Source organism: Bufo bufo, chromosome 1 (assembly GCF_905171765.1).
Source record: "Bufo bufo chromosome 1, aBufBuf1.1, whole genome shotgun sequence".
NCBI classification, from domain to species: Eukaryota; Metazoa; Chordata; class Amphibia; order Anura; family Bufonidae; genus Bufo; species Bufo bufo.
In genome coordinates this window covers 175,306,855-175,332,040 of record NC_053389.1, presented here as the reverse complement: position 1 = coordinate 175,332,040, position 25,186 = coordinate 175,306,855, and the positions used below count along the sequence as shown (strand labels likewise).

The following is a 25,186-nucleotide window of genomic DNA, read 5'->3' as shown; positions in this document are numbered from 1 at the left end:
ATAAGAAACTTTGTAATATCTTGTTTTCTCTTGCTTCTTCCTGTTTCAGTAAGGACTTATTCACTACTGGCTTAAAAGTCTGATTTACAAGGAGTCTCAATCACTACTAATAGTTTGTGTGAGCCTCTAAACGTACGGCCATGTGTATCATAAATGCTGGGTTGTTTCCCCCCAGCATAATTGCTTGAGGACAATCTGCAGCATTTATAGTACCAGCAAAGTCTGAGACCTTTACAAATGTCATCCACATGTTGCAGAGGATGGCCTGTGCAATGTGAAAAATTGACAATTTGTAGAAAATCCTCAGCATTTCCACACTAAGGCCTCTTGCACACACAAAATACGGATGATGTCGGTGTGCATTCCATTTTCTACAGAACAGCTGGCCCCTAATAGAACAGTACTATCATTGTCCGTTATGTGGACAATAGGACATGTTCTAACTTTAAACAGAAGGCATACTTTTTTTTTTTTTTGCGGATCAATTGAAATGACTGGTTCTGTATACGGAACGTAAACGGGGGAAAAAAGTTTGTGTGCAAGAGGTCTAATTCACAGCTCTGCACAATTTGGTGCAGGTTTTGCCTCTATAGAGTCTGGTCAGTGGTTCTAGGAAGACTCTTCCAAGAGGTTGCACTGTCAAGATGGTTCCCTTTCTTGGGAGATACCGCTTTGCATATACATTTGTAGTATAAATAACAGCAGAATGGCATAATACAGATATCTTAGAAAAGATGCTCCAGATCTGTTATATTACAATGATGCATTTACTGAAACCAACATGTCTAAGAGAGCTGACAGGTTCTCTTTACAACAGGAATACCTCTAAAAATTTCTATGAAAATTACTTTTAAAGGGGTTGTCCTGTATAATTAAAACACTGGAGACGGGCAGTAGCTGTGCCGTTCAGATGGAGAGCATTTTTAAAAGAGAATTATATAATATATTCACATACACTGCTCAAAAAAATAAAGGGAACACTTAAACACATTGTAACTCCAAGTCAATCACACTTCTGTGAAATCAAACTGTCCACTTAGGAAGCAACACTGAGTGACAATCAATTTCACATGCTGTTGTGCAAATGGGATAGACAACAGGTGGAAGTTATAGGCAATTAGCAAGACACCCCCAATAAAGGAGTGGTTCTGCAGGTGGTGACCACAGACCTTCTCAGTTCCTATGCTTCCTGGCTGATGTTTTGGTCACTTTTGAATGCTGGCGGTGCTTTCACTCTAGTGGTAGCATGAGACTGAGTCTACAACCCACACAAGTGGCTCAGGTAGTGCAGCTTATCCAGGATGGCACATCAATGCGAGCTGTGGCAAGAAGGTTTGCTGTGTGTCAGCGTAGTGTCCAGAGCATGGAGGTGCTACCAGGAGACAGGTCAGTACATCAGGAGACGTGGAGGAGGCCGTAGGAGGGCAACAACCCAGCAGCAGGACCGCTACCTCTGCCTTTGTGCAAGGAGGAACAGGAGGAGCACTTCCAGAGCCCTGCAAAATGACCTCCAGCAGGCCACAAATCAGAAACAGACTCCATGAGGGTGATATGAGGGCCTGACGTCCACAGGTGGGGGTTGTGCTTACAGCCCAACACCGTGCAGGACGTTTGGCATTTGCCAGAGAACACCAAGATTGGCAAATTCGCCACTGGCGCCCTGTGCTCTTCACAGATGAAAGCAGGTTCACACTGAGCACATGTGACAGATGTGACAGAGTCTGGAGACGCCGTGGAGAACGTTCTGCTGCCTGCAACATCCTCCAGCATGACCGGTTTGGCATTGGGTCAGTAATGGCGTGGGGTGGCATTTCTTTGGAGGGCCGCACAGCCCTCCATGTGCTCGCCAGAGGTAGCCTGACTGCCATTAGGTACCGAGATGAGATCCACAGACCCCTTGTGAGACCATATGCTGGTGCGGTTGGCCCTGGGTTCCTCCTAATGCAAGACAACGCTAGACCTCATGTGGCTGGAGTGTGTCAGCAGTTCCTGCAAGACGAAGGCATTAATGCTATGGACTTGCCCGCCTGTTCCCCAGACCTGAATCCAATTGAGCACATCTGGGACATCATGTCGGTTAAGCAATACTGCTGTGAGCGTAGGGGCTGGGGTTATGGGGAGGGGGGGGAGTGGGTTCTGTGGATTGCACTGTTATGCGAAGGGGGGGGGGGGGGGGGTCTGTGCACTTATGGGAGGGGGATCTGTGGACGGCACATATAGCATAAGGTGCTATATAGTGTCATCCATAGATATTCCCCCCCCCTTTTTTTTTTTTTGTCATTTTGGTGTATTTTCCCGATTTAATCAGATAATCATTAGCTGCAGCCCTAATTTACACTGGTACACTGCCGCTGCGATGCTGCACAGCGGGGAGGGAGGAGGAGCTGGGGGCCGGCATCTGGTTTTGTAATGGCAGTGGGGCCTGGTGCAGTCAATGTATTCTATTATACCAGGCCTCGCTCACTGTAGTAATCATATCTAACCTGTAGGCAATGTTAAACTATAGAAATCAACATGTGCAATCCAGCCTGTAGTACTTACTATAATCCTCTGTGGCAGGCGGCAGCGTAACTCACTACATCACGCGCCTGCTGCTCCCACTTTATGAATTCAGGTGGCTCAGGCACGTGACTTAGTGAGTTGCGCTGCGCCAGGCCTCCTGCCTGCTACGGAAGATTATGGTAAGTACTATAGGCTGGATTGCACATGATTTCTATAGTTTAACATTGCCTACAGGTTAGATATGATTATACTACAGTGAGCAGTGCCTGGTATATAATAGTGACTGCATCGGGCACCGTTGCCATTACAAAACCAGATGCTGACCCCCACCCCCTGTATTGGGGTCATTCACTACACAGGGACACTGTTATTGTTGGGGGGGGGGGGGGGGGGAGAATCTGTGGATGACACATAGCATAAGATGCTATATATATGTTATCCAGATCCCCCCCCGAAAAATAACAGTGCGTCATCCACAGATGCCCCCATAATGTCATCCACAGACCACCATTAGTTCAAAAGCACACCTTTTGGGTCAATGATTATTTATTTATTTTTCTTGCTTATTTTCCTCCTCAAAAACCCTAGGTGTAGTAAAAATACGGTATATTCTAATTGTCATGTATAAATGTTTTGCTGATTTGGGCAATTTAGGGACTGATTTCTACAAATGTATATATGTGAACCCTTTCTTATACTATGTTTATTCCTCTTTATTTATCTTTTCCCTCTTTTACATGTGCATAAGACTGCCGACCTAACTGCAAGGTATGTTTGCTTGCTTGCTTTCCCCTCCCCTCCCCCATGGTTTTGCTGTATAGTCAAAGTTATATTTATTGAAGACCTATCCTCCAGCTGGGGTCAGACACCCCCGCCGAACAGCTGTTTGAAGAGAAGTCGCACGCCTTGCCAGCGCTTCCTCCTCCATTGTTTACCTGCTCTCCGTTGCATCTGCAGCGGTGAGCAGGTGTAATTACACCCAAGCCGTCCCATTCACTTCAATGGTACGGATCGCGCCTTTTGTTCAAACAGCTGATCGGCGGGGGTGCAGGGCGTCTGACCCCAGCCGATCTGAAATTGATGACCTATCCTGAGGAAAGGTCATCAATAAATATAACTTGTACAACCCCTTTAATCATTTTGAAATCTTATCCTTAAAGGGATTGTCTAAGATAATTCTAAATATTGGAAACATGCGCCCCCTCCCCTTCAATTTCCTGACATTAAAAAAAATTGTACTACCCCTTTGTCCATTGCCATCTGCTTCATCGCTTGTTTGGTGCTTTACGTACTGCAGCAATGGCATGTGGCACATGACTGCTGCAGCCAATTGCTGTCCTCAGTGGTAAACTGCTAAGAATTTAGCTTAAATGAGTGTTTGAATTAAGAGCCCAGATATAAAGGCTACAGAGGAAGCTGTCAGAGCAGCTCCCTGTTGAATTCAGTGTGAGGCAGAGAGCAATAGTCTGTAGATGTAGTGAAAGCCTCCTTAGTGCTCCCCTCGCAGTAGGATGGCCCTTTTAAGTGCCCCCTTACTGCAGAGTAATCCCTTGGTGCCACCACACAGTATAATGCTCCTTTAGTGCCCGCAACACAAAGGGATGTCCTCTGTGTCACCTCACACAGTATGATGTCCCCTTTAAATGTCTTTAGCCGTATTTACCCTTATGTCTTGTTTTCCCTCACTCGTAAAAAGTAACTTTTAACAATGCAGGTATGCTTCCTGAAGAGATGAGTTATCTGGTCGTCTGACGGTTTGGATATTTGGGAGAGTGTTATTCTGAGGTAGTGAGTTTGAGTATTGATGCACGAGAGAAATCTTGTAGATTGGATTCCTTTTGTCTCTTCCTCGCACAAAGGCCTCATGCACACGACCAGTATTTTTTTTTGCGGTCCGCAAAAAGCTGTTCCCTTGTTCCGTGATCAGTTTTTGTTTCCGTGTCTTCCTTGATTTTTGGAGGATCACCAGACATGAAGTGAAAAAAAAAATCTAAGTCAAGTTTGTCTTGCAAATGATAAAAAAAAAACGGATGCGCGGATGACAATCTTGTGTGCCTCCGTGTTTTTTCACGGACCCTTGACTTGAATGGGTCCGTGAACCGTTGTCCGTAAAAAAAAATAGGACAGGTCCTATTTTTTTTGATGGACTGGAAACACTGGTCACGGACGCGGATGATAAACTGTGCATTATCCGAGTTTTCAATGGGTCCGCAGAAAATCACGAAAACGGAACAACGGTCGTGTGCATGAGGCCAAAGAAGGAGGTCTTGTGAGGATCGACAATTGTGTGGAGATGTATCTGAAAGGCAGGTCAGAGATGTCAGGTTGTGGGTAGCCTTCTATGTAAATTCGCTGGACAATGGGGAGCCAGTGAAGGAATCGGGCAGGTGAGAAACGAGGGGAGAGGTGGAATAACTGGGCAGCAGAGTTGAGGATAGATTGGAGGGGTTTGACAGTTCTATATGGGAGGCTACAGAGGAGGATGTTGCAGTAAAACAGGCAGGAGAGGACAAGGGCATGCGCTAGCATTTTAGTTGACTTAGGGGTGAGAAAGGTGTAGCAGAAAAAAAATAAACTGCCAATTTGCTATTGTCACTTCAACTACCCAATAATTTTTTAAGAAAGTGATCATAAAGTTGCACACACTTAAAATTGGTATCGCTGATAAGAACAGATGGTCCTGCAAAAAAAGAGCCTTCACACAGCCCCGTACACATATCTACAAAAAATGTTATAGGTCAGAATATGGTTATGAAGTGAGATGTTTTCCTCAAAGGTTTAAAAAAAAAAAATCGTATTAAAACGCAAGAAAAATTCAACAAGTGTGGTATTGGTATTGTTAAAACCGTACTGACCTGGAGAATAAAGATAACAGGTCACTTTTACCGCATTGTGTACAGTGTAAAAAAAAAAAAAAATTTTTTATAAAAACCTTTATCAGAATTGCAATTTCTTTTTCCCCAATTCTACCCCATTTGGAATTTTATTTTATTTTTTCCCTGCTCCCTACTACAACCGTAAATTGTGCCATTAGAAAGTACAACTTGTCCCCCAGAAAATAAGCCCTCATAAGGCTACGTGAATGGAAAAAAAAGTTAGGACTATGGGAAGGTGGGGAGTGAAAAACAAATGGAAAATCCCAAGGTCCTTAAGGGTTTAAGATTGTATCCCAGATCAGCTGTCATCTGTGGGAGATATGTTGAATCGACTTCCAGTTCTGCCACAGGAGACCTTAAAGAGGACCTTTCACTAGAATACAAAATGTAAACTAAGCATACAGACATGGAGAGCAGCGCCCAGGGATCTCCCTGCACTTACTATTATCGCAGCACTCAGCTCATGGCCTGAGTTTTTTTTTTCTCTCAGGCCATGTGCAACTTAAGGCTACTTTCACACCTGCGTTTAGGTCGGATCCGTCTGGTATGTGCCCAGACGGATCCGCTCCTATAATGCAAACGCTTAGATCCGTTCAGAACGGATCCGTTTGCATTACCATGAACAAAAAAAATTAAAAATTTTTTTTTATTTTTTTTTGTTCATGATAATGCAAACGGATCCGGTTTGACTTTACATTGAAAGTCAATGGGGGACGGATCCGTTTGAAAATTGAGCCATATTGTGTCAACTTCAAACGGATCCGTCCCCATTGACTTACATTGTAAGTCTGGACGGATCCGTTTGCCTCCGCACGGCCAGGCGGACACCCAAACGCTGCAAGCAGCGTTCAGGTGTCCGCCTGCTGAGCGGAACGGAGGCCAAGCGGAGCCAGACTGATGCATTCTGAGCTGATCCGCATCCACTCAGAATGCATTAGGACTCGGATCCGTTCGGGGCCGCTTGTGAGAGCCTTCAAACGGAGCTCACAAGCGGAGCCCCGAACGCTAGTGTGAAAGTAGCCTAGGAATGTCAGGACTCCAGCGCTTGGATCTCACTGGAGTAAGCTATGGGCCCTGGATTTGAATCAGGGTATCTATGATGAAGCATAAACTAAGAGACAGATCCTCTTTAGACATGTCCAGATAAAGCTGCATCCACAAAGTTAAAGGGATTGTGTGGATTAGAAAAACATAATCGGTCTTGCAGTCTTGTTTTAGATGATACCCCTTTGCTTTAAATGCATACTATGTAACCCTTAAAGAGGACCTTTCACTAGAATAAAAAATGTAAACTAAGCATGCAGACATGGAGAGCTCATAGCTTACTCCAGTGAGATCCAAGCGCTGGAGTCCTGACATTCTTAAGTTGCACATGATTGACCCCTTTTCTTCCTGTACTGTACCTACGTTTATTTTTCTCTATGGAGAATGTAGTAGGTGAGCAGAGCTAGTAAAATGCTGAATCTGTATAATCTGTCCACTGTTTAGTTTGTTCCAGCTGATGGAAACGCGGCTTGTGTGAAAGTTCTCAGGGACATCAGACCAGAAGAAGAAATCACGTGCTTCTATGGAGACAGTTTTTTTGGAGAGAAAAATGAGATGTGTGAGTGCTGCACTTGTGAGAGGTAAGTTTTTCAACGCACCAGCCATTTGTGAACATACCCTTTTAATATGCTGTTATTACTGGTGGATGATGCTGAAATTTTGTTTTCCATTTCATCCACCATGATGGCCACAATGAGAGATGACCCTTGACCTCTGTAGGGGCAGGAACACTGTTTAAATCGACCCCCCCCACCCTTCACCCCCTCAGTGTTTTTCTGCCTCTACGGGGGTTAGCACATGGAGAGTCCTCCCTGAGGGGAGGTAAAGAATAAGAAAGTTACCGGTATCTCCCGCAGCAGGGTCTAAGGCTGGACAGCGGGAGCAACAAGGACCCTTGTCCTGGCTTAAGCTGGGGCCTGTGGTCCTTCCCATATGGCAGGCTTCTTTCCTCTGCTGGAAACAGTCAGCCGGGTGTCGGAACGCGCGTGTGATGTGCGGCATCTGACGTATTCTATGAAGCCGGCTTTGGGGGGGGGGGGGGGCGCACCTACTCCCCGACTGGAGGGCCCTGATCCCTCTGCTACTGCCAGTACCGTGAGTCCCCTATGGGGGGTGGATGTGTGTGTATTATTTTATTTATTATTTTATATTTTTTTCATCTTTTGTTGTCTTCAGGGCACAAGAGACTCTAAATCAAAAGTAAATCCTCTAAAGTGCATTGCCTGTTCAAAAAGACTACCTGAAAACTAAGAAAAAATTAAGCAGATCCTGCATGTCAGAAATTCTGAAAGAGGAACAACCAAATATAATTTCAGATTTTTTCTTTTGAGATTAAGTCTTTCATTCATGAAGAAATTAAATCTTCCTTAGCCTCTGTCTACTCCCAGCACTCATAATCATCTGGCTGAAAGGCCAAGGCTTTCTGTTCAATCCTCCTCTGACCAACAGGACATTGAGGAGGGCTCCACTTCTTCTAGACAAGTTTTGGAGGAGGATCTCCACTCCGAGGGAGAGATCAGTGAAAACAATAAAAAAAAAATATTTTCTCTTCTGAGGATATTGAAGATCTATTAAAAGCTGTAAGATCCACAATTGCTATCGAGGACACTCCTAAACCTCGCACTGTGCAGGATGAGATGTTTGGGGGTCTTCGCTCAAAAAGATCTACGGGTATTCCCTATAAATGAGAACATCAGGGAAATGATTATGGAGGAGTGGCTAGATCCAGAAAAGAGACTAGGGGTGTCTAAATAATTCTGAAAGACTGTTTTGATCAGTCAGAATGTAAGGTATTTGATATTCCTAAAGTACATATAAAAGTAGCCAAGGTTGTGAAAAGAACAGCATTACCATTTGAAGATTCCTCCCAGCTAGGGGATCCTATGGATCGCAAAGCTGATGGTTTACTAAAAAGATCTTGGGAATTCGCTATGTTTGGAGTAAAAACTAACATAGCAGTGACTTCAGTTGCTAGAGCTATGTACATCTGGTTAGCAGAACTAGAAGATCATAAGAAATAAGATGCCTAGAGAAGATATAAATTCTATGCCTTTACTCAGATCAGCAACTTCTTTTCTGGCAGATGCCTTTGCTGAATCAATAAGGTTTTCTGCTAAGGATGCAGCCCTCTCTCTAACACAGCACGCAGAGCTTTATGGATGAAGGCTTGGTCGGGAGATAAGATGTCAAAAGCGAAACTATGCTCCATCCCCCTTTTCAGGAGAATGTGTTTGGACCTACTTTAGATCAGATACTAGAGAAAGCAGCCTATAGGAAAAAGACATAAAGAAGCCCTTTCGTCAATTTCAATCTCAACTAAGGTCGTATAGGGGAAATCTGGCCTGTGGAGCTATCCCAAAGGGGCTAGAGGCAGAGAATTTATTCTTAATCCCCAAAATAGACAAGGGAACAAGCAATGACGCCAGACTAGGAGGCAGATTTTTCCTTGTTCAGTGGAGCCAGATCACATCAAACCCCTGGGCACCAGACATCATTGCTCAAGGCTACAAGATAGAATTCTCTTCAATGCCTCCAGAAAGACTTCTGATCACTACCCAAAACAGGGGAGTTATAACAAAAATCTGGCAAGGGGTTCAGGAATTACTAAGGTTAGGTGTTGTCCAGAAGGTTCCAGATGCAGAGAAGAAGAGAGGTTTTTACGCAAACCTTTTTCTAGTAAAAGCCTGACAACACCTTCCGCACAATAATAAATCTGAAACCTTTAAACAGATTACATACAGAAGATTAAAGATGGAGTCGATTTGTCTCAACAATACCGTTAATCCAAGAAGCGGCTTTTATGACGTCAATAGATTTGAAGGACACCTATTACCACGTTCCAATCCACCAGGTATCCCAGAAATTCCTAAGATTCGTGGTAAAAGATCAAAAAGGAATCCTTCATCACTTCCAGTATGTAGCCCTCCCGTTCGAAATCTCATTGGCACCAAGAATATTCACAAAGTTAGTAGTAGAGATGGTGGCATCCTTGCGCAAAGGAGGAATTATCCCCCATCTAGACAACTTCTTAATAGTTGGCAGATCAGAAGAAAGTTTTTGGACCACCCGAAAGGTTTTAGACACTTTCAGATCTAGTATAGATTGTAAATCTAAAGAAATCTACTAACTCCATCTACAATAAGATTCCTAGGCGTAGTTAGATTCCAGATCTTAGAGGACATGTCTACCCTGGGACAAAGCAGAAGCCCTCCAAGAGAAATCGCATTTTTAAAAGGCTCAGATGTCCCATCAGGGAGGCTGAGTCTGTTAGGAAATCTAACTTCCTGTTTGATCTCAGTTCCTTGGAGTCAGGCTCACACAAGAGTGACACAGACCTGGATTCTAGAAGAATGAAATGGGACACAATCAACTCTTGACAGAAAGATCCAGATACCACTAAGAGTAAAGACAGATCTCACATGGTGGAAGTTAGAGAAATCTTCAGGGTACAGACTGGCTCAGACATCCAGAGGTACAGATCCTAACCGACGCCAGTGCTGTGGGCTGGGGTGCAAAGATAGGTGGTCAGTTTCTTCAGGGAATTTGGCCCAGCAGTATAAGAAGAAAATCCTCAAACTCCAGAGAACTATATGCAGTTCTCAGGACTATCTTGCAGGGTGAGAATCTTTTTAAAAGGCTGACACCTGAAAATACTCTCTGACAACGTCATGACTGTAGCATACCTGAAACCCCAGGGAGGAACAAGATCCAACCAATTAGGGGAAGTGGCAAGAATTATATAATTTTTTTTCTCCTGGGCAGAATAAAATGCTTTCATTAACAGCAGTCCACCTAAAGGGTTCTGAGAATATATAGAGGCAGATTTTCTAAGCCGGAGAAGGAAAGATGGGGGGAGAATGGTCCCTAAATCGGGATATCTTCCAGAGGATAACATCCAGGTGGGGTCAGCCAGAAATAGATCTATTCTCATCAAGAGAAAATGCTCTATTTTGTTCACTAAATCCAAGAGACTGACCATGGGCAGTTGATGCCCTATCAATAAGTTGGGATTGGACTCTAGTCTATGCATTCCCTCTAATTCCTCGGGTCCTACAGAAGATAAAAAAGGAGGAAACTGTAATCGTAGTGACCCCACTTTGGGCAAAAAATTGGTTTTCCACTCTAAAACAATTAGCATTGCAGGAACTTTGGGAGATTCCGTTCCAGAAAGACATGCTGATTCCAGGTCCCATACAACATCCAGACCCTCAAATATTCAGACTAGCTGTTTGGATCCTGAAGGCGAGACACTCAGGAAAAGGTCTATCAGAAAAAGTAATTCTTACCCTGAAAGCTAGCAGGAAAAGAGTAACATCAGCCATATATCTCAGTCTGGAAGAGATTTTGTAGCTGGCTGGGAGAGAAAGATCCAGATACTTCCCCTCCTTCAATAAACAAGATCTTAGATTATTTACAGAGTGGATTATAGCTAGGTTTAAGGCCTAGTACACTTGGGGTACACAACAGCTTTAAGCACCTTTTACGACACTTATTTGGCAGAAAATAGGTAGATAAGGAGGTTCATAAGAGCTGCCATTAGGTTAAGACCAACGTTTAGGTCCAGAGTTCCTCAGTGGGACCTAAACATAGTTCTAGAGGGGCTAATAAAACAACCTTTTTGTTCCCTTATCCGAAACTTCCATTGAACACCTTTCTTTCAAGATGGCCTTTTTAATAGCCATCACTTGTGCAAGATGTATAGGGGAGATCCAGGCAATTTCTTGTAGAGAACCTTACCTCTTAAGACTTAGGCAAGAATCATGGATCTAATCTAAGGTAGTCTTCGACTTTCATCGTGATCAGGAGATAATCTTACCCTCTATCCCCAGTTTTCAGGAAAAGGAGATTTAGGAAGATGAGACTTGGATGTAAAATGTTCTGTCTTGCAGTACTTGCAGGCCTGCAAAGACTTTAGGAGGGACGATAACCTATTGATCCAGTTTTCAGGGAAAAATAAAGGAAAGAAAAGATTCAAACTGTGTTCCTGCCCCTTCAGAGGTCGGGTCATCTCTCATTGTGGTAGTCATGGTGGATTCAAGGAAACAATTACCGGTAAGACTAATTTCGTGTTTTTTTTTTTTTTTTTTTTTTTTTCCTTTTTAGAAAAGGAGGAGGAGCTTTCCGGTTGCAAAAAAAAGAACCTTCTGAATCTACCTCATTGGAGAAATACCAGTTCAGAGAGACAGATGGCCGTCTGCAAAGGCTGATCGTTCAAAGTGACAGACAAAGCCACAATGGAGCTTCTAGGAAGAAGAAGCGGATCTCTGGTAAAAAGGGGTTTTCTGGGCTCTTTTTACTTTCACATCATTCCATCGTTCTTAACATGAAAGTTTTGTATGGCCTGTTAAGCTGATACTTACAAATAAAAGGGTTCTCGTGGATTTGCAGATCGATGACCTTTGAGATTGACGGGGGGTTGGACTTCCGGCCCACCCTGACAATCAGCTGTTTGCGGAAGCCCTCCTTGCAGTTTATCAAGCACAGCACTGTCCATTTGATAGCAGCTGTGCTTGGTATCGCGGCTCAGCTCCATTCACTTGAAAGGGGCTTAGCTGCACCTAGGCCATGTGACCGATGAAGGTTATGTCACTTGGCCCAGGAAGAGGCCTACGTGCTCATGGAGGGCTGTGGCTTCTTCATACAGCTGACCTGGCAGGAGTCGGACCCCCACTGATCCTATATTTTACTTGTAGCGCTGACTTATTCCTCTGCACTATACAAACATTATCATTGCTTGAAGTCTCCACTAGAGCTATTTAAGTTCACTATCAGTATGTCTTTGGAGTGTAGGAGGAAACTGGAGTACCCACAAAAAACACGTGAAGAACATACAAACTCCATGCAGATGTTGTCCCTTGGTCAGATTCAAACCTAGGACTCCAGAGTGCTGGCACCGTGCTGTCGCTGATGACCTACACTGAGGATAGGCTTTCAGTATGTAAATTCTGGAAAATATTGCAGGGACAGGTCCAGCATATTGCCAAACTGGCAAAAAAATGAAAATTTTGTGCTTTTTTTTATAGATGCAGGAAAAAGACTCCATCTGTGAGTCCACTGTATTCATGAGGGGTGTGCACCCACCTCTATCACCACTAATCACTGGCTGTATCTTTTTTGTTTTAATGTCTTCCTGTGTATTTTATAACTTAACTTTGCTATGTACACCTTTTTAGTGGCAATTGTTTTGATTGCATTTTACTCATTTTTGGGCTAAGGCTACTTTCACACTGGCGTTTCTGGGTCCGCTTGTGAGATCCGTTTCAGGGCTCTCAAGCGGCCCAAAACTGATCAGCCCCAATGCATTCTGAATGCATCAGTTTGGTTCCGTTCAGCCTCCATTCCACTCTGCAGGCGGACACCAAAACGCTGCTTGCAGCGTTTTGATGTCCGCCTGACGATGCGGAGCCAAACTGATCCGTCCTGACTTAAAATAAGTCAATGGGGACAGATCAGTTTTCACTGACACAATATGGTGCAATTGAAAACTGATCCGCCTCCCATTGACTTTCAGTGTAATTCAAAACGGATCAGTTTGCATTATCATGAACAAAAGAAAAAATGTGTTTCTTTTTTTTTTTTTGTTCATGGTAATGCAAACTGATCTATTCTGAACAGATACAAGAGTTTGCATTCAGTGCGGATCCGCCTGTGCAGATATAAGACGCATCCGCACCGAACGCAGGTGTGAAAGTAGCCTAAACGATATTATTTTTTTTCAATTGGTCTTTATTAAAAAATATTGAGCCATTCTGTCACAAAGGGTTAACTGTCTAGCTGTGGGTATCCTACTGTCACTTTGTGCCAGTGATTTTCATAATGTCACTGCCTGTTTAGACGCTAAAAAGGAAAATGATGAATCTTTATTGGTAGTGTAAAGCCTCATGCAGACATCCGTGGAACAGTCAGTGAGATGCCGGACTGGCATTGCAGGAGTGCACGGTGTCATTGGTTGCTATGACGCTGTGTGCCGCAGTACAGTAATACTCGTATGATCTATACAAGTGTCACTGTACAGCGGCGGCACGTAGCGCACTGCGTCATAGCAACCAATGACTGCATGCGCACCTGCATACCAGTTCATTATCTCATGGACATCTGCATGAGGCTTAAGATAAAAATAGGGTGGCACCCAATTAGAGGCCTCAATTAACAGGAGTGCTCCATACCCAATAGCATTTGTAGAGCTATTTAGCCCCCATGGATGTCTGCAAACCGCTGAGCCGCAAAAAAACGGAAGCCGTCTGTGTGCGCCTTCCGCCCATTGTAGACATGCCTATTCATGTCCGTAAAACAGACAAGAATAGGACATGCTATAATTTTTTTTTGCTGGGCCTCCAATCGGAGCAACGGATGTGGACAGCACACAGAGTGCTGTCCGCATCTTTTGCTGCCCCATTGAATTTAATGGGTCCGCATCCGAGCCGCAGAAACTGTGGCTCGGATGCGGACCATTACTACGGTCGTGTGCATGAGGCCTTAGGCAACGCTCCAGCTCACACCAGTATTTGAGGGTCCTATCATTACTCTAAGGGAATATCAGAGAAAACTGAGGCAACGGTAACTGCATCCAAGCCCCGACTACACTCTCTGGCACACCTATAAGAGGCGTCCCTACAACCCCATTACTATACTGCTGACTAAGGCACTTGCCATCACATCATTAGAACTTGATACCATGTGCTGAATAGCGACACATACGCAGTACCTAGTGAGGGTTGCGCTATAATGGCAAACAGTGACCCAGTTATCTGAATGTAATCAGTGCCATTCACAGATGACACCAATGTGGCGTATACTGGTATAGTGTTGTAATTCCTGCACACCTATTTTAGAATCAATTCACATCTGGTGTCTGTAGAGCGCATCAGCAGTGCTGCAGCTGTTGCTGAAGATATACATATAAAGTACTCCCCAGGTGGCATACATCTGGCGCACGGTTATCACCCTAGAGGGAGATCTCTATAGAAATGAACTGCTCGACACGTTTCAACTATATCTTATCATCTGGATACGATCTAGTATTGCCGTGATCTAATAAACACCTGAGTTACTAAAAGGTCACAAAATCCTATAGCTCAATTCATATCTTACTGATAAGAAAGTGGCTTAATATGAGTGTTTAGGAGACCAGAGATGAAAAGCCATCAGCCGAGCTGCCCCCCTGAACATAGTGAAAATTTATAGCCTGCTACTAGAAAAACTCAAGGCTGCATAGAGTCAAGGGTTCAAAATTTTTATTTTTATTTCAAAGGGTTTTTATTTTTCAATATAGCAGTTACTACCACCAGTCTCTTATTAATCGAGCAAGAAAACTATTCAGGTTATATAAGTTTTGCATAACAGGACTTATTCACATTTATGTCTTTTGGTCCAAAATCTAACAGCAGAGTACTAAACCAGAACATAAAAAATAATTAAATGAGAACATGAACAAGAGGTGTCCAAGTGAGTGACAGCGATATTTCAAAGATGAAGTGTCCTAGCGGTCAAGATCTGGTGAGTGGTCGTCACCAGGGGACAACTGAAGACTATCCCCACTTATGATGGTGTAGTTAGGTCACATACCAGCGACTAGACATCCATGCCGACCATAGAGAGTGGAATTTTGACAAGGAGGTCTGCTGTGTGGCAAACACTTTCTCGTACCTACAGGTGGAATTCACTAGAGCAACCACCTCGGCTAACATGAGAATTTGAGGGCTTTTCCAATATCGGGCAATTTAGTAGCCATAAGTATGAGTGGTTGAGCTAATCTGTCTATCTATAAAGAGAAGTGCCATCTCTGGTGTTGTTTCTAGTCTGTGGGTGGTAATATCGGTCATCAGGGCTTTGATATAGTTCCACAGTGGAAATCTTAGGGCAGGACCACAGAATGTGAAGGAGAGATCCCCTCCAGCAGTCAGGAGACGAGGTCGGAAACATTATGGAGTCTGGGTGTGTAGTACCACCTTTTTGCAGATCAGTTTCCCACTTTACCAAGGGAGATGGCTTGTCCCATCCTGTTCCTTTGGAGAAGGTTATAGAATAGAGATTTTGGGACATGGATAGGGAGGGTTCTGAAGAGGTAATGGAGCTTGGGCAGAAGCGGCATTTTATAAGCTGGCAAACCACGAGATCGGACATTACTTCATATCCTTCCTCAGTCCTTCGAGTAAGGGGGGGAAAGTTAGTGTGAAACACCTGAGACGTGGGATAGGTTAGCTGCATTCCCAAGTATGATAGGCTTTCCTGTCGCCAGTCTAGGGGAAACAGGTCTTTGAGCTGTGACAGCTGATCAGCGGGAACATTTACCAGTAGACTCATCGAAGTTCAGTTTGTTGTAAGAGACTTGGCTAAAGGCGTCTAAGAGGTTAAATACTCTTTGGAGCGAGGTCCTTGGGTTGGTGCAAATGACATTCATCTGCAAAGAGCACAAGCTTGTGCTCTTTAGATCCTATTGTAATGCCCGATATGTCCAGGTCCCGGCGAATTAATTTTGCCAGGGGGTTCAATTGACAGCACGAAGAACAAGGGACAGCGGGCACCCCTGTCTAGTGCCATTAGTGAGGGGAAAGGCAGTGGATAGTGCTCCATTGGTAAATGTTAAGGGAAATATGGCTTTCAGCCAGAACCTCATCCTGATGACCACACAAATATGCCTAATAATTGGGCCCAGTGGTATTCACCCATTCAGTATGGCCAGTAGCATTGTGTCCCTTGTTAGCATATCCTAGGCAGTTGAACAACATCCTCTTGACCAAGAGATGGGGGGAGATATTTGGGTGGTCACAGGGTGGAGTCTATGGTGGGGGGCTGGGACACAGCAAGATATAGGTGAAAGTTGGGAGTGAGGCGGGGGCTTCTCTTCCTGGACACTGATGGATGCAGGAGCAAGCTAAGTTACTGTATATGTGTGTGTATGTGGGTATGTATATAAGTATAATATCCCAGTAGACTGGAGGTGAGTTGGTTAGAAGAGACTGTATATACATACACATTATTAGCCACATTTGCTTAGCATCCAGGGTGGACAGGAACTGAGGTGGCATTGTGTGGTGGTGTCCTCTATGTATTGTGTTATCTGTATCTCTATGTATAATGTCCATTGCTTTGTCATCTCCATGTTATCAGTAAACTATTTTTATATATAAGTATCTGCGAGGGTTGTGTGTTGTTCCTGAGATATATGAAGGACTGGAAGAGGTGTAATTATACACAGAATAATCGGGTTGTATGGAAAACAAAGGCAATTTGCTAGGAATAGAATAGAAGGGATGGAAAACGGAGATATACATAAATCTCAATTTTCCAAGAAGCAAAAATCCCCTCAGTAAATACTTTGGCACAAGTATTGGAATATAGTGCAGAAATGGCCAGAGAACCCGAATTTCTGTAACACACAGAAGGCATAAGGCCAGTTAATTTGGCCTTCTCTGCGTCCAGCGTCAGTAATGTAGCCAGGGTACCTGAGGTCTCTGCAATTTGCAGAAGTGATAGAAGTCTCCTGGTGTTTTCCATGCCCTGCCTTCCCGACACAAAACCAGTATAATCTATCAAGATCAATGAGGGGATGACTCAGGAGCCTGTTCGCCAGAATCTTTACATAGATCTTGACATCACAGTTCAGCAATGAGATTGTCCGGAAGCTGGTAGTCTGTAGCGGCTATTTACCTGGCTTTGGAATAGTCACTGAGTGTCACTGTTCAAGGAGAATTGTTGGGCTGAGGCCGCATCGGGGTTTAATGACTGCGGCGGGGAATCTCTGTGCACTTGGTCTGGAGCCAGCTTTTCTAACCTGCTCTCCGTAGAAAGTGCTCCAGAGGCATCAATCCTTTAGTTTTTGGTGCCTTTTTCTTCCCCGTCTTTTTCGCTGCCATATCCGAACAGATAGTTTTGCTGTGGGTCGCTTGGCTGGAGAAGGGAGCTGTATGTCCCGGAGATCACATACTAAGCGGCCCTCTTTTGTTTGTGAAACATTGCCGCATATAGTCAGTGTCAGGAAGAATTTAGCAGTGGTGGCTTGCACGTCTGCATGCCGTTTGTATGTTCTCCCTGTGTCTGCATCGGTTTCCTCAGGTTTACACACACACACACACACACACACACACACACACACACACACTAAAAGGTAATCTAGACTGTGAGCTACACACACACACACACACACCATACTAAAAGGTAATCTAGACTGTGAGCTCCACTGAGGACAGCGTGTGATGAAAATGTCTGTATAGCGCTGTAGAATATGTTGGTGCTATATAAACAAAAAATAATAAATGTATAATACTGTGCAATTTCTTGACCTGAGCATTAAAGGAGTTTTCCTATCGCTACACCTAAGGCATGTCGCTAGAATTTGCCATAAATGTCAGACACGTGTGGGTCCAACCTCTGGGACTTGCTTTTTTTTTTCCCTGGAAGGGCCCCTTAAAGCGAACCTGTTACCATGATTTTGGCATAGAGCTGGGGACATGGGCTGCTAGATGGCCACTAGCACATCTGCAGTACCCAGGTCCCACAGCTCTCTGCGCTTTTATTGTGTTAAACAGTTTTGAGTGATATGCAAATTACGTGATATGAGTCCTGTAGCTGGAGATGAGTCAAGCCGGAAAGGAGCCCAGCACCGCCCCGCGTCCTCTGATTCTCCTCCTTGCCTGCTGACGTCACAGAGCTGGAGCGCCGAAATCTCGCGATGCGCGAGCTAGCGCATGCGCAGTTCGTTCCCTGTGCTGATGCCAGCCCGGTGAATGAACATGATGCCGACACTGCGCATGTGCTAGCAGGCAAGGAGGAGAATCGGAGGACGCGGTGCAGTGCTGGGCTCCTTTCCGGCTTGACTCATCTCCGGCTACAGGACTCGTATCACGTAATTTGCATATCACTCAAAACTGTTTTTTAACACAATAAAAGCGCGGAGAGCTGTGGGACCTGGGTACTGCAGATGTGCTAGTGGCCATCTAGCAGCCCATGTCCCCAGCTCTATGCGCAAAATCATGGTGACAGGTTCGCTTTAAGTGAATGAAGAGCAAACTGCTCATATACAGCTACCTCTCCGTTCACCGCTATGGGATTTCTGAAAATAGCGAAGCCTGGTGCTTAGTTATTTCCTCTAGCCGCATAGTGATGAATGGACTGGTAGCTTTATCTCCATTCACTGCATTGGGACTTCCAAAAATAACAGAGCACGCTCACTCGACTGTTTTTTGGAAGTCCCATAGCATTGAATGGAGAGTACACACCAGGGATTGTGTTTAGGAGAAGGGAGCGAGTTCCAGAAGTAAGATCTGCACCTGTCTGCCATTTATGGCATACCCAAGCGATGTGCCATAAATGTTGAGATGGGATGGCCTCTTTGTGAGCCATACAGCAGTCCAGGCAGAGATCAATTACCAATTGTTTTTATTGTCTGTTCGGCTCATTGTATTTTTGGTCTTGTCGTCTTGCTGTTCTGTGTAGAACTGGTCATATCTAATATGTGCATTTTTCTTCAAAGCCTCCAGGTCACCCATCGGTCTCAAAAAGAGCACTTTTTCCTCAAGTCTCAGGTCATCGTCTTCATCTCCATATTTCCACACTACTTTTTATAATAAATCAAAACATCTTAAAACGATGAAGCCTACATTGCCCCAAGGGACCATTGTAAAGGATGTGCGTATTGTCCTACATGACTTCAGAAATTGTCGTCCAGGATACCCAGTTTCAGGGACACAAGGTCATAGCCAGTGTTGTAAACTTGGAAAGGAAGTAGCAGTAAGACTCAGAAGACAAAATATCAGTCCTGGCAAGATTTTATTAGCTGCAGGCTTGCGCACAGTCCACCAACCAGATAACTGTTCATCTCCGTCATCTCAGCCAGCTAGAAAAGTTGCTTTGGTTAACAATGTAAAAGATTGTTCTTTGAATCACGTGTCTTATAATGATCATTCAGAAGAGGAACTTTTAGTGGAACATTATGAGAGCACCCCAACCTGCAGTGGTCTGCAATCTAGTACACAGATAACCAATGCTCTTGCCTCCCAAGTGGTGGAGAACCTTGCATCAAGTCCCATAGAGTCTCACAACAGTCAGAGCCTTGATGTTGATCCCTCTTTGGGTCATCTGCATCCTAATGCTGTTGTGTCCCCTGTAGCTTGTAATAGCTCACATTCAGAAATGTTACACATCCAGGAGGCAGAGGACCTCTCACCAGCGGCATCTGTACCTGAAAATACAGCAAGTGTCAATAACAGTCCTGGCTCCTTCATAATTCAGTCTGATCTTTTTTCACCTCAAAAGCAAGGACTGACTCATTATATCACTGTAAATCTGAGCAAATCAAGAGTTGCATTGCCTGACAACATGAGTACGCCAAGCCCACATAAGTCCAAAAGGAAACCTAGTTCTGGAAACGCATATGAACAACTAAAAACGGAAACAACCACGTTAGTTACTACTGCACACAGTACTCCCATTGAGCAAGCCAGTACAAATGGGGCATCAAAACCCCTAACTAGGTCATATGCAAGTAAGGCATCGTCATTAGGATCCACACCAGAGGATTTCAAGGATAAGAAAAGCCTCCTCACACCACAGAAGGTACACTTTAATAGTCATTCAAGAGCAACAAATGAAGCTGCAAATGCTAGACCTCAGAAACGTCTGTCTGCTCCGCACAAGCTGTTCACTGTCGAAATGCAGTTAGATCCTAAGTTATCTTTAAAGCCATACGTAGAACTGGGTTTTAACAATAATCTCAAAAGGAGGTATTCTGTTACAGGAGCACACGAGTGCCTGACGCCAGTAAGAGAGGAGACTGTGGATACCTTGTATACCTCACAGGAATTTTTGACTAGTGAAGGCAAGAAGAAAAACGTGGCTTTCAATCCCTTTAAACCCTCCAAAAGACTCCGCCTTGTAGTCACCAATGGATCTATCAATCTGGACATTGCGTCCACGTCAAGTGATGAATCCAACTGAGTGTCCGCCCATTGTCTACATCATTCCCTTCTTGCGTTAATGATTCCAAAGCATTGCTTAGAGCAGTGTTTCCCAACCAGTGTGCCTCCAGCTGTTGCAAAACTACACCTCCCAGCATGCACGCACAGCCAAATGCAGTCCGGGCATGCTGGGAGTTGTAGTTTTGCAACAGCTGGAGGCACGCTGGTTGGGAAACACTGGTTTAGAGGGTGGAATAAAGTTTGAGGGTACCATGGGCCCCACTTCTAGATTTTATTTTTACTAGTAGCGACTTGAGCTCTCCTGAGAGTGATTTACACACCAGTTTGCCTTAGTCTCCAAAGCAGGTGGAATCTAAAGTTCCCTAAGATCCGTCTACCCCAATTCTAAAAGTGAATCCTTTTGCTGTTCATCATGAAACCTGTTTCTTTCCAGATTATTCTGATTTTAGTCAGGTATTATGCACTCCCATCAGTTTCTGTACGTTTTCTTGCGTTTAATATTTATGGTGCTATGTCATTATCTGGAAAAGTATTTTCCCTTCAGGATCTAAAAGATATTTTTTTTTATAATCATTTTGCCACTTATCGGTTTTGTATGTCATTACCTAAAACATTTCTGTATTGTATAAGGCATTGTTTGTAGTACAAAATGAGGAGAATACAAAAAACTTTGCTGCTGCTTATAGTTTGGTACATCTCATGGCCTAAACAGGAAATGTGGAAAAGGAGAGTGGGGGAAAAAGCTGTGTAACTCTTAAAGGGGTTTTCTCATGATTAATGTAAAATTTAATTATAGTAGCGATATCATAGTACATTACAATATCTTTCTAACAAAACAGCCTTGTACCTCACATGGATCCAGAGATCTCCCCATTCTTTGCTCTGCTAGATTTATTTCAAGCTGACAGCTCAGGGGGATGTGTCCTGTCTGCTGCAGCTGGTGGCAGTTGAAGGATAGAACGGAGCCTGTGCTTCCATCTCGGTGAGCAGGACAGAGAAATTAGAAAAAGAGCAAAGAGCAGGTGGTGCTATACAGATAGATTTCAGTGAATAACTCTGTAGCTATAATTTTTTTTATTGCATGCAATTACAAAAGTAGTCAGATCCAGGTGCTGGTTGAAAAATTTTAGAATATTTTTCATGGGACAACCTCTTTAAGTTGGTCATACACATTGACTTGGCTGAACTGGCAAGTGTCTTGGTACTGGGAGAAAGCAGCTGCCAGACCCACCTTTTATAGCAGCTTATCTCCAGAGAAATAAAAGGATTGGGCAGTGGAAATCAAACTTTCCAATCCTTATATTATCCAGAAACCTGCCATTTGGAGAAGAGATGGAGAAAACACCAGCTTTAAGGCCCCATACACATTATACTACTGTCGGACAAACTAGCCATTTTTTTGCTCGATCGGCCAACTGTCTAATGTGTCGGACGCAACTATGAGCCTGACAAAGGTTTTTAAGGTTCTAATACATTATACTTTTATTTTAAATAAAGTTTTCCAGATTCCTAACACAATACTAAATGTGCTTTTACTTTGAAATATGCTACTAGCTGTAATATACGCACTGGGGTCCCCTGCTGCTGCTTCATTTGAGCAAGGATATTGCGTCCAGAGCTGTGTGAAAAAATGGTAGCTGACATCGGGATGCAGTGTTGCCCTCGCTATGAACAAAACGTTACTTGTGTTTGGCAATTGGCCTTCAGCATATGATGAATTGGTGCATGAGGAGGACATAGAGCAGTTTTCTCCAGAACTGACATTTGTCATTTATCCACGTGATAGATTTCTGATTGCTTGGTGTCACACCAAATGACGATCAGGGGTCCCGTGTCCCTTTGTTTCTCCACTTTGTATGACTGCAGTGAGGAGGGATTTGGGTTGAGTACAATGCCGTGCCGCTCCATTCAAAGTCCAAAGGACAGAGAGATTGCTGACCTTGGTAGTACCATAGACTTTGAATAGAGTGGCAGCGCACATGCTCAACCACGAACTCCATTTGGACCTTCCCTGAAGTGGTGCAGTGAGGGACAATGGGGTACAGAACCCATTCTCGTGATAAGTGGTGCCCTAAACTATCAGACACTTTTCCAGGTCTCCTGTGAGGCACCAGTTTATCAGTGACAGTGGAGAAGGGGGCTGTGAAACAAAGTGGAATTGTTCAAGGAATACACCTAACATTCATCAAATGTGATGACACTCAATTTCCATCACTTCCAGGGTTTTTTAAATTTTTATTTTTTATTTTTTTTATGGTTATCGATGTCTGCTACTTTTGTTGCAAGGATGCGTGTTAGTTTCACACATTGTTAGGGTCACTTCGAATAAGATACTATCAGGGTGTACCTGCAGTCCTGTCTGCAGGCAGCACGTTATAGATCAGTTGGAACTGAGCAGATTGATTTACAGTTCTGTGCAAAAAGATTCTGTAAGATTCCAGCTCTACCTATTACGGACACTAATAGGACATGCTCTATTTTTTGAGGGTTTGTGGAACAGAACAATGGATGCGGACAGCACACGGTATGCTCTCTGCATCTTTTGCGGCCCTATTGAATGGGTCCGTACCTGTTCCACAAAATTGCAGAATGGATGCGTACTCCTTCATACGGTCGTCTGAATGAGCCCTTATGCTGTGATGCAGGTTGTACCGAATCTTTTCCCATAAATCTGTAGATCAGTCTGCTCTGGTCCTCCTATCCTATAAGGCAGGGATCACACTGTTTTCTGTCAGGGGTATATATTTGATGTAGTAATACATGAAAAGTGGTATGATGGGATTCATCTTTAATCTGCTCATCTTTGACCTGCTTGTCGTTCCTTTCAGGTTTTTATGGCAGTCAAAATAGTCTACCACTGCCTACCAAAAAAAGACAAAGGCTAAAGGAAAGCAGGTCAAGTGGCGTCCAAAGATATTGTTGAAACTGGCTGACCTGTTACATGTGCACTTGGCAGCTGAAGGCATCTGTGTTGGTCCCATGTTCATATGTGTCCGCATTACTGCGAAAAATGTTATAATATGTAAAGGAGTCTCTAGCAGCAATGGGGCGTTACCATTACAGAGAGCAAAGCCCATGTTCATTTGAATACATTAAAGCATCATTTTTCTCAGCAATGCGGACACATATGAACATGGGACGAACACAGGTGTCTTCAGCTGCTAAGTGCACATGTAACGGGTCAGCCAGTGTCATAGGTACAAATCTGCTGACAGATGCCCTTTAAATCCTTGATGTAAATAGATTAGTTGCAGTGTAATTTTGGATACCATATTCAATGCATACAAACAAAGGTTAGGGGAAGGCTATGAACACAGCTTCACTGACAAATTGAACACCAAGGGTGAAATCTATCATATGGGTAGTATTTAAGTTCCCTTTTGCTCAAGTCTGCCTTGGCACACTGTTGGGGTCCATTCACACGTCCGTTTTTTCTTTCCTGATCTGTTCCGTTTTTTGCGGAACAGATCAGGACCAGTTCTGGACCCATTCATTTTCAATGGGTCCTGGAAAAAATCGGACAACACAATGTGTGCTGTCCGTTTCCGTTGTTCCGTTCCACATGTCCGATTTAAATATAAAACTTGTCCTATTCTTTTCTGCAAAAATCGGATCCTGGTACAATACAAAGTCAATGGATCCGCAAAAAACGGAAGACATTCGGATGTCATTACGTATGTCATCCGTTTTTATGCAGATTCCGTTCCTGGAAATTACATTTTAATTTAAATTTTTTTAATTTTTTTTTCAAAGAAATCCAAACAACTTTATTTGCTTTTTTAAATTTATACATGTTTCCATTTTTTGCGGATCCGCAAAAAACGGATGACATACGGAAACATTTTCAGGAACAACGGATCCGCAAAAAACGGACCGAAAATCGGGATATAGAAAAATACTGACGTGTGAATGTAGCCTTAAGCTTGGTGCATCTTTGAACCTAACCCTTTTATCTACAAATGTTGCTCTACTTTTGTTTTTATGCCACCCCCATCCTGGATGTGAGATTGCTTTTGCAACTTTAAAAAAACAAACAAAAAAAAAACACATTGGTAAATGAGTGACACTAACTTAAAGGTATTCAGCTCTGAACCCAGACATATCCACTTTTTCACCCAGAAAAGCCCCTCTGAGATCGGAGCATTCCACTTTGTGTATATTTCAAATCGGCAGCATGTCTGTTTATGTAGTGGGTTTCCTGATATTTATTTTTTTTTATTTTTATTTTTCCAATGCGTAGGGTGAAACTGACTAAAAAACCCACATTTTTTATGCTTATTCTTTTGCGGATTTTGGCACAGACATGTGCCTCTGAATGTTTTTGTCATTTTCGTTTCGCAAGATAACGTGAATAGTAGCTGTTTACCAAAAAAAAATCACAGCTAAAATTGGCATAAACTGATGGTTTTTATGCATTTGTTTTTACCCTTTTATTACCAGGCTATTTTTAATACTCCCAGCCTTCCCAAAGCCATAACTTTTATTTTTTATTTTTCCGTTCACATAACCAGAAGAGGGCATGTTTTTTTTGTCTAAAGGCACCATTTACTATTGCATACAATTTAGTGGGAAGCAGGAAAAAAATTCCAAATTGGGTGGAATTATAAAAATATAAAAAATTCTGCAGTTTTATGGGTTTCATTTTTAGTGTTTCTATGAGGTGAAACTGACCTATTACTTTCCCTCTCCTGGTAAGTACAATTAAAACAATACTACATATGTATAGTTTTTCTTGCAGTTTAGCATATCCTGCCCTCATAACTTAATTTTTTATAGTCTAGAGAGCTGTGATGGGGCTCACTTTTTTTTTTATGGGGTGATCGGTACGTTTCATTGATACCATGTGTG

General features: G+C 43.4%; 1 protein-coding gene across 2 annotated transcripts in view; it reads left to right on the top strand.

The window, feature by feature from the left end:
• The window catches only part of KMT5C (lysine methyltransferase 5C), a 36,917-nt gene extending 15,627 nt beyond the window's left edge, over positions 1-21,290 (top strand). For both annotated transcript variants that reach the window (XM_040432293.1, XM_040432301.1), the window contains exons 6-10: positions 3,251-3,270; positions 6,867-7,003; positions 11,526-11,689; positions 18,895-20,424; positions 20,566-21,290. In XM_040432293.1, coding sequence (XP_040288227.1) covers positions 3,251-3,270; positions 6,867-7,003; positions 11,526-11,689; positions 18,895-20,357 — 1,784 coding nt within the window. In that variant the 3' untranslated portion in view covers positions 20,358-20,424; positions 20,566-21,290. The remainder of the gene's footprint in view (positions 1-3,250; positions 3,271-6,866; positions 7,004-11,525; positions 11,690-18,894; positions 20,425-20,565) is intronic.
• The last annotated feature ends 3,896 nt before the right edge of the window (positions 21,291-25,186 follow it).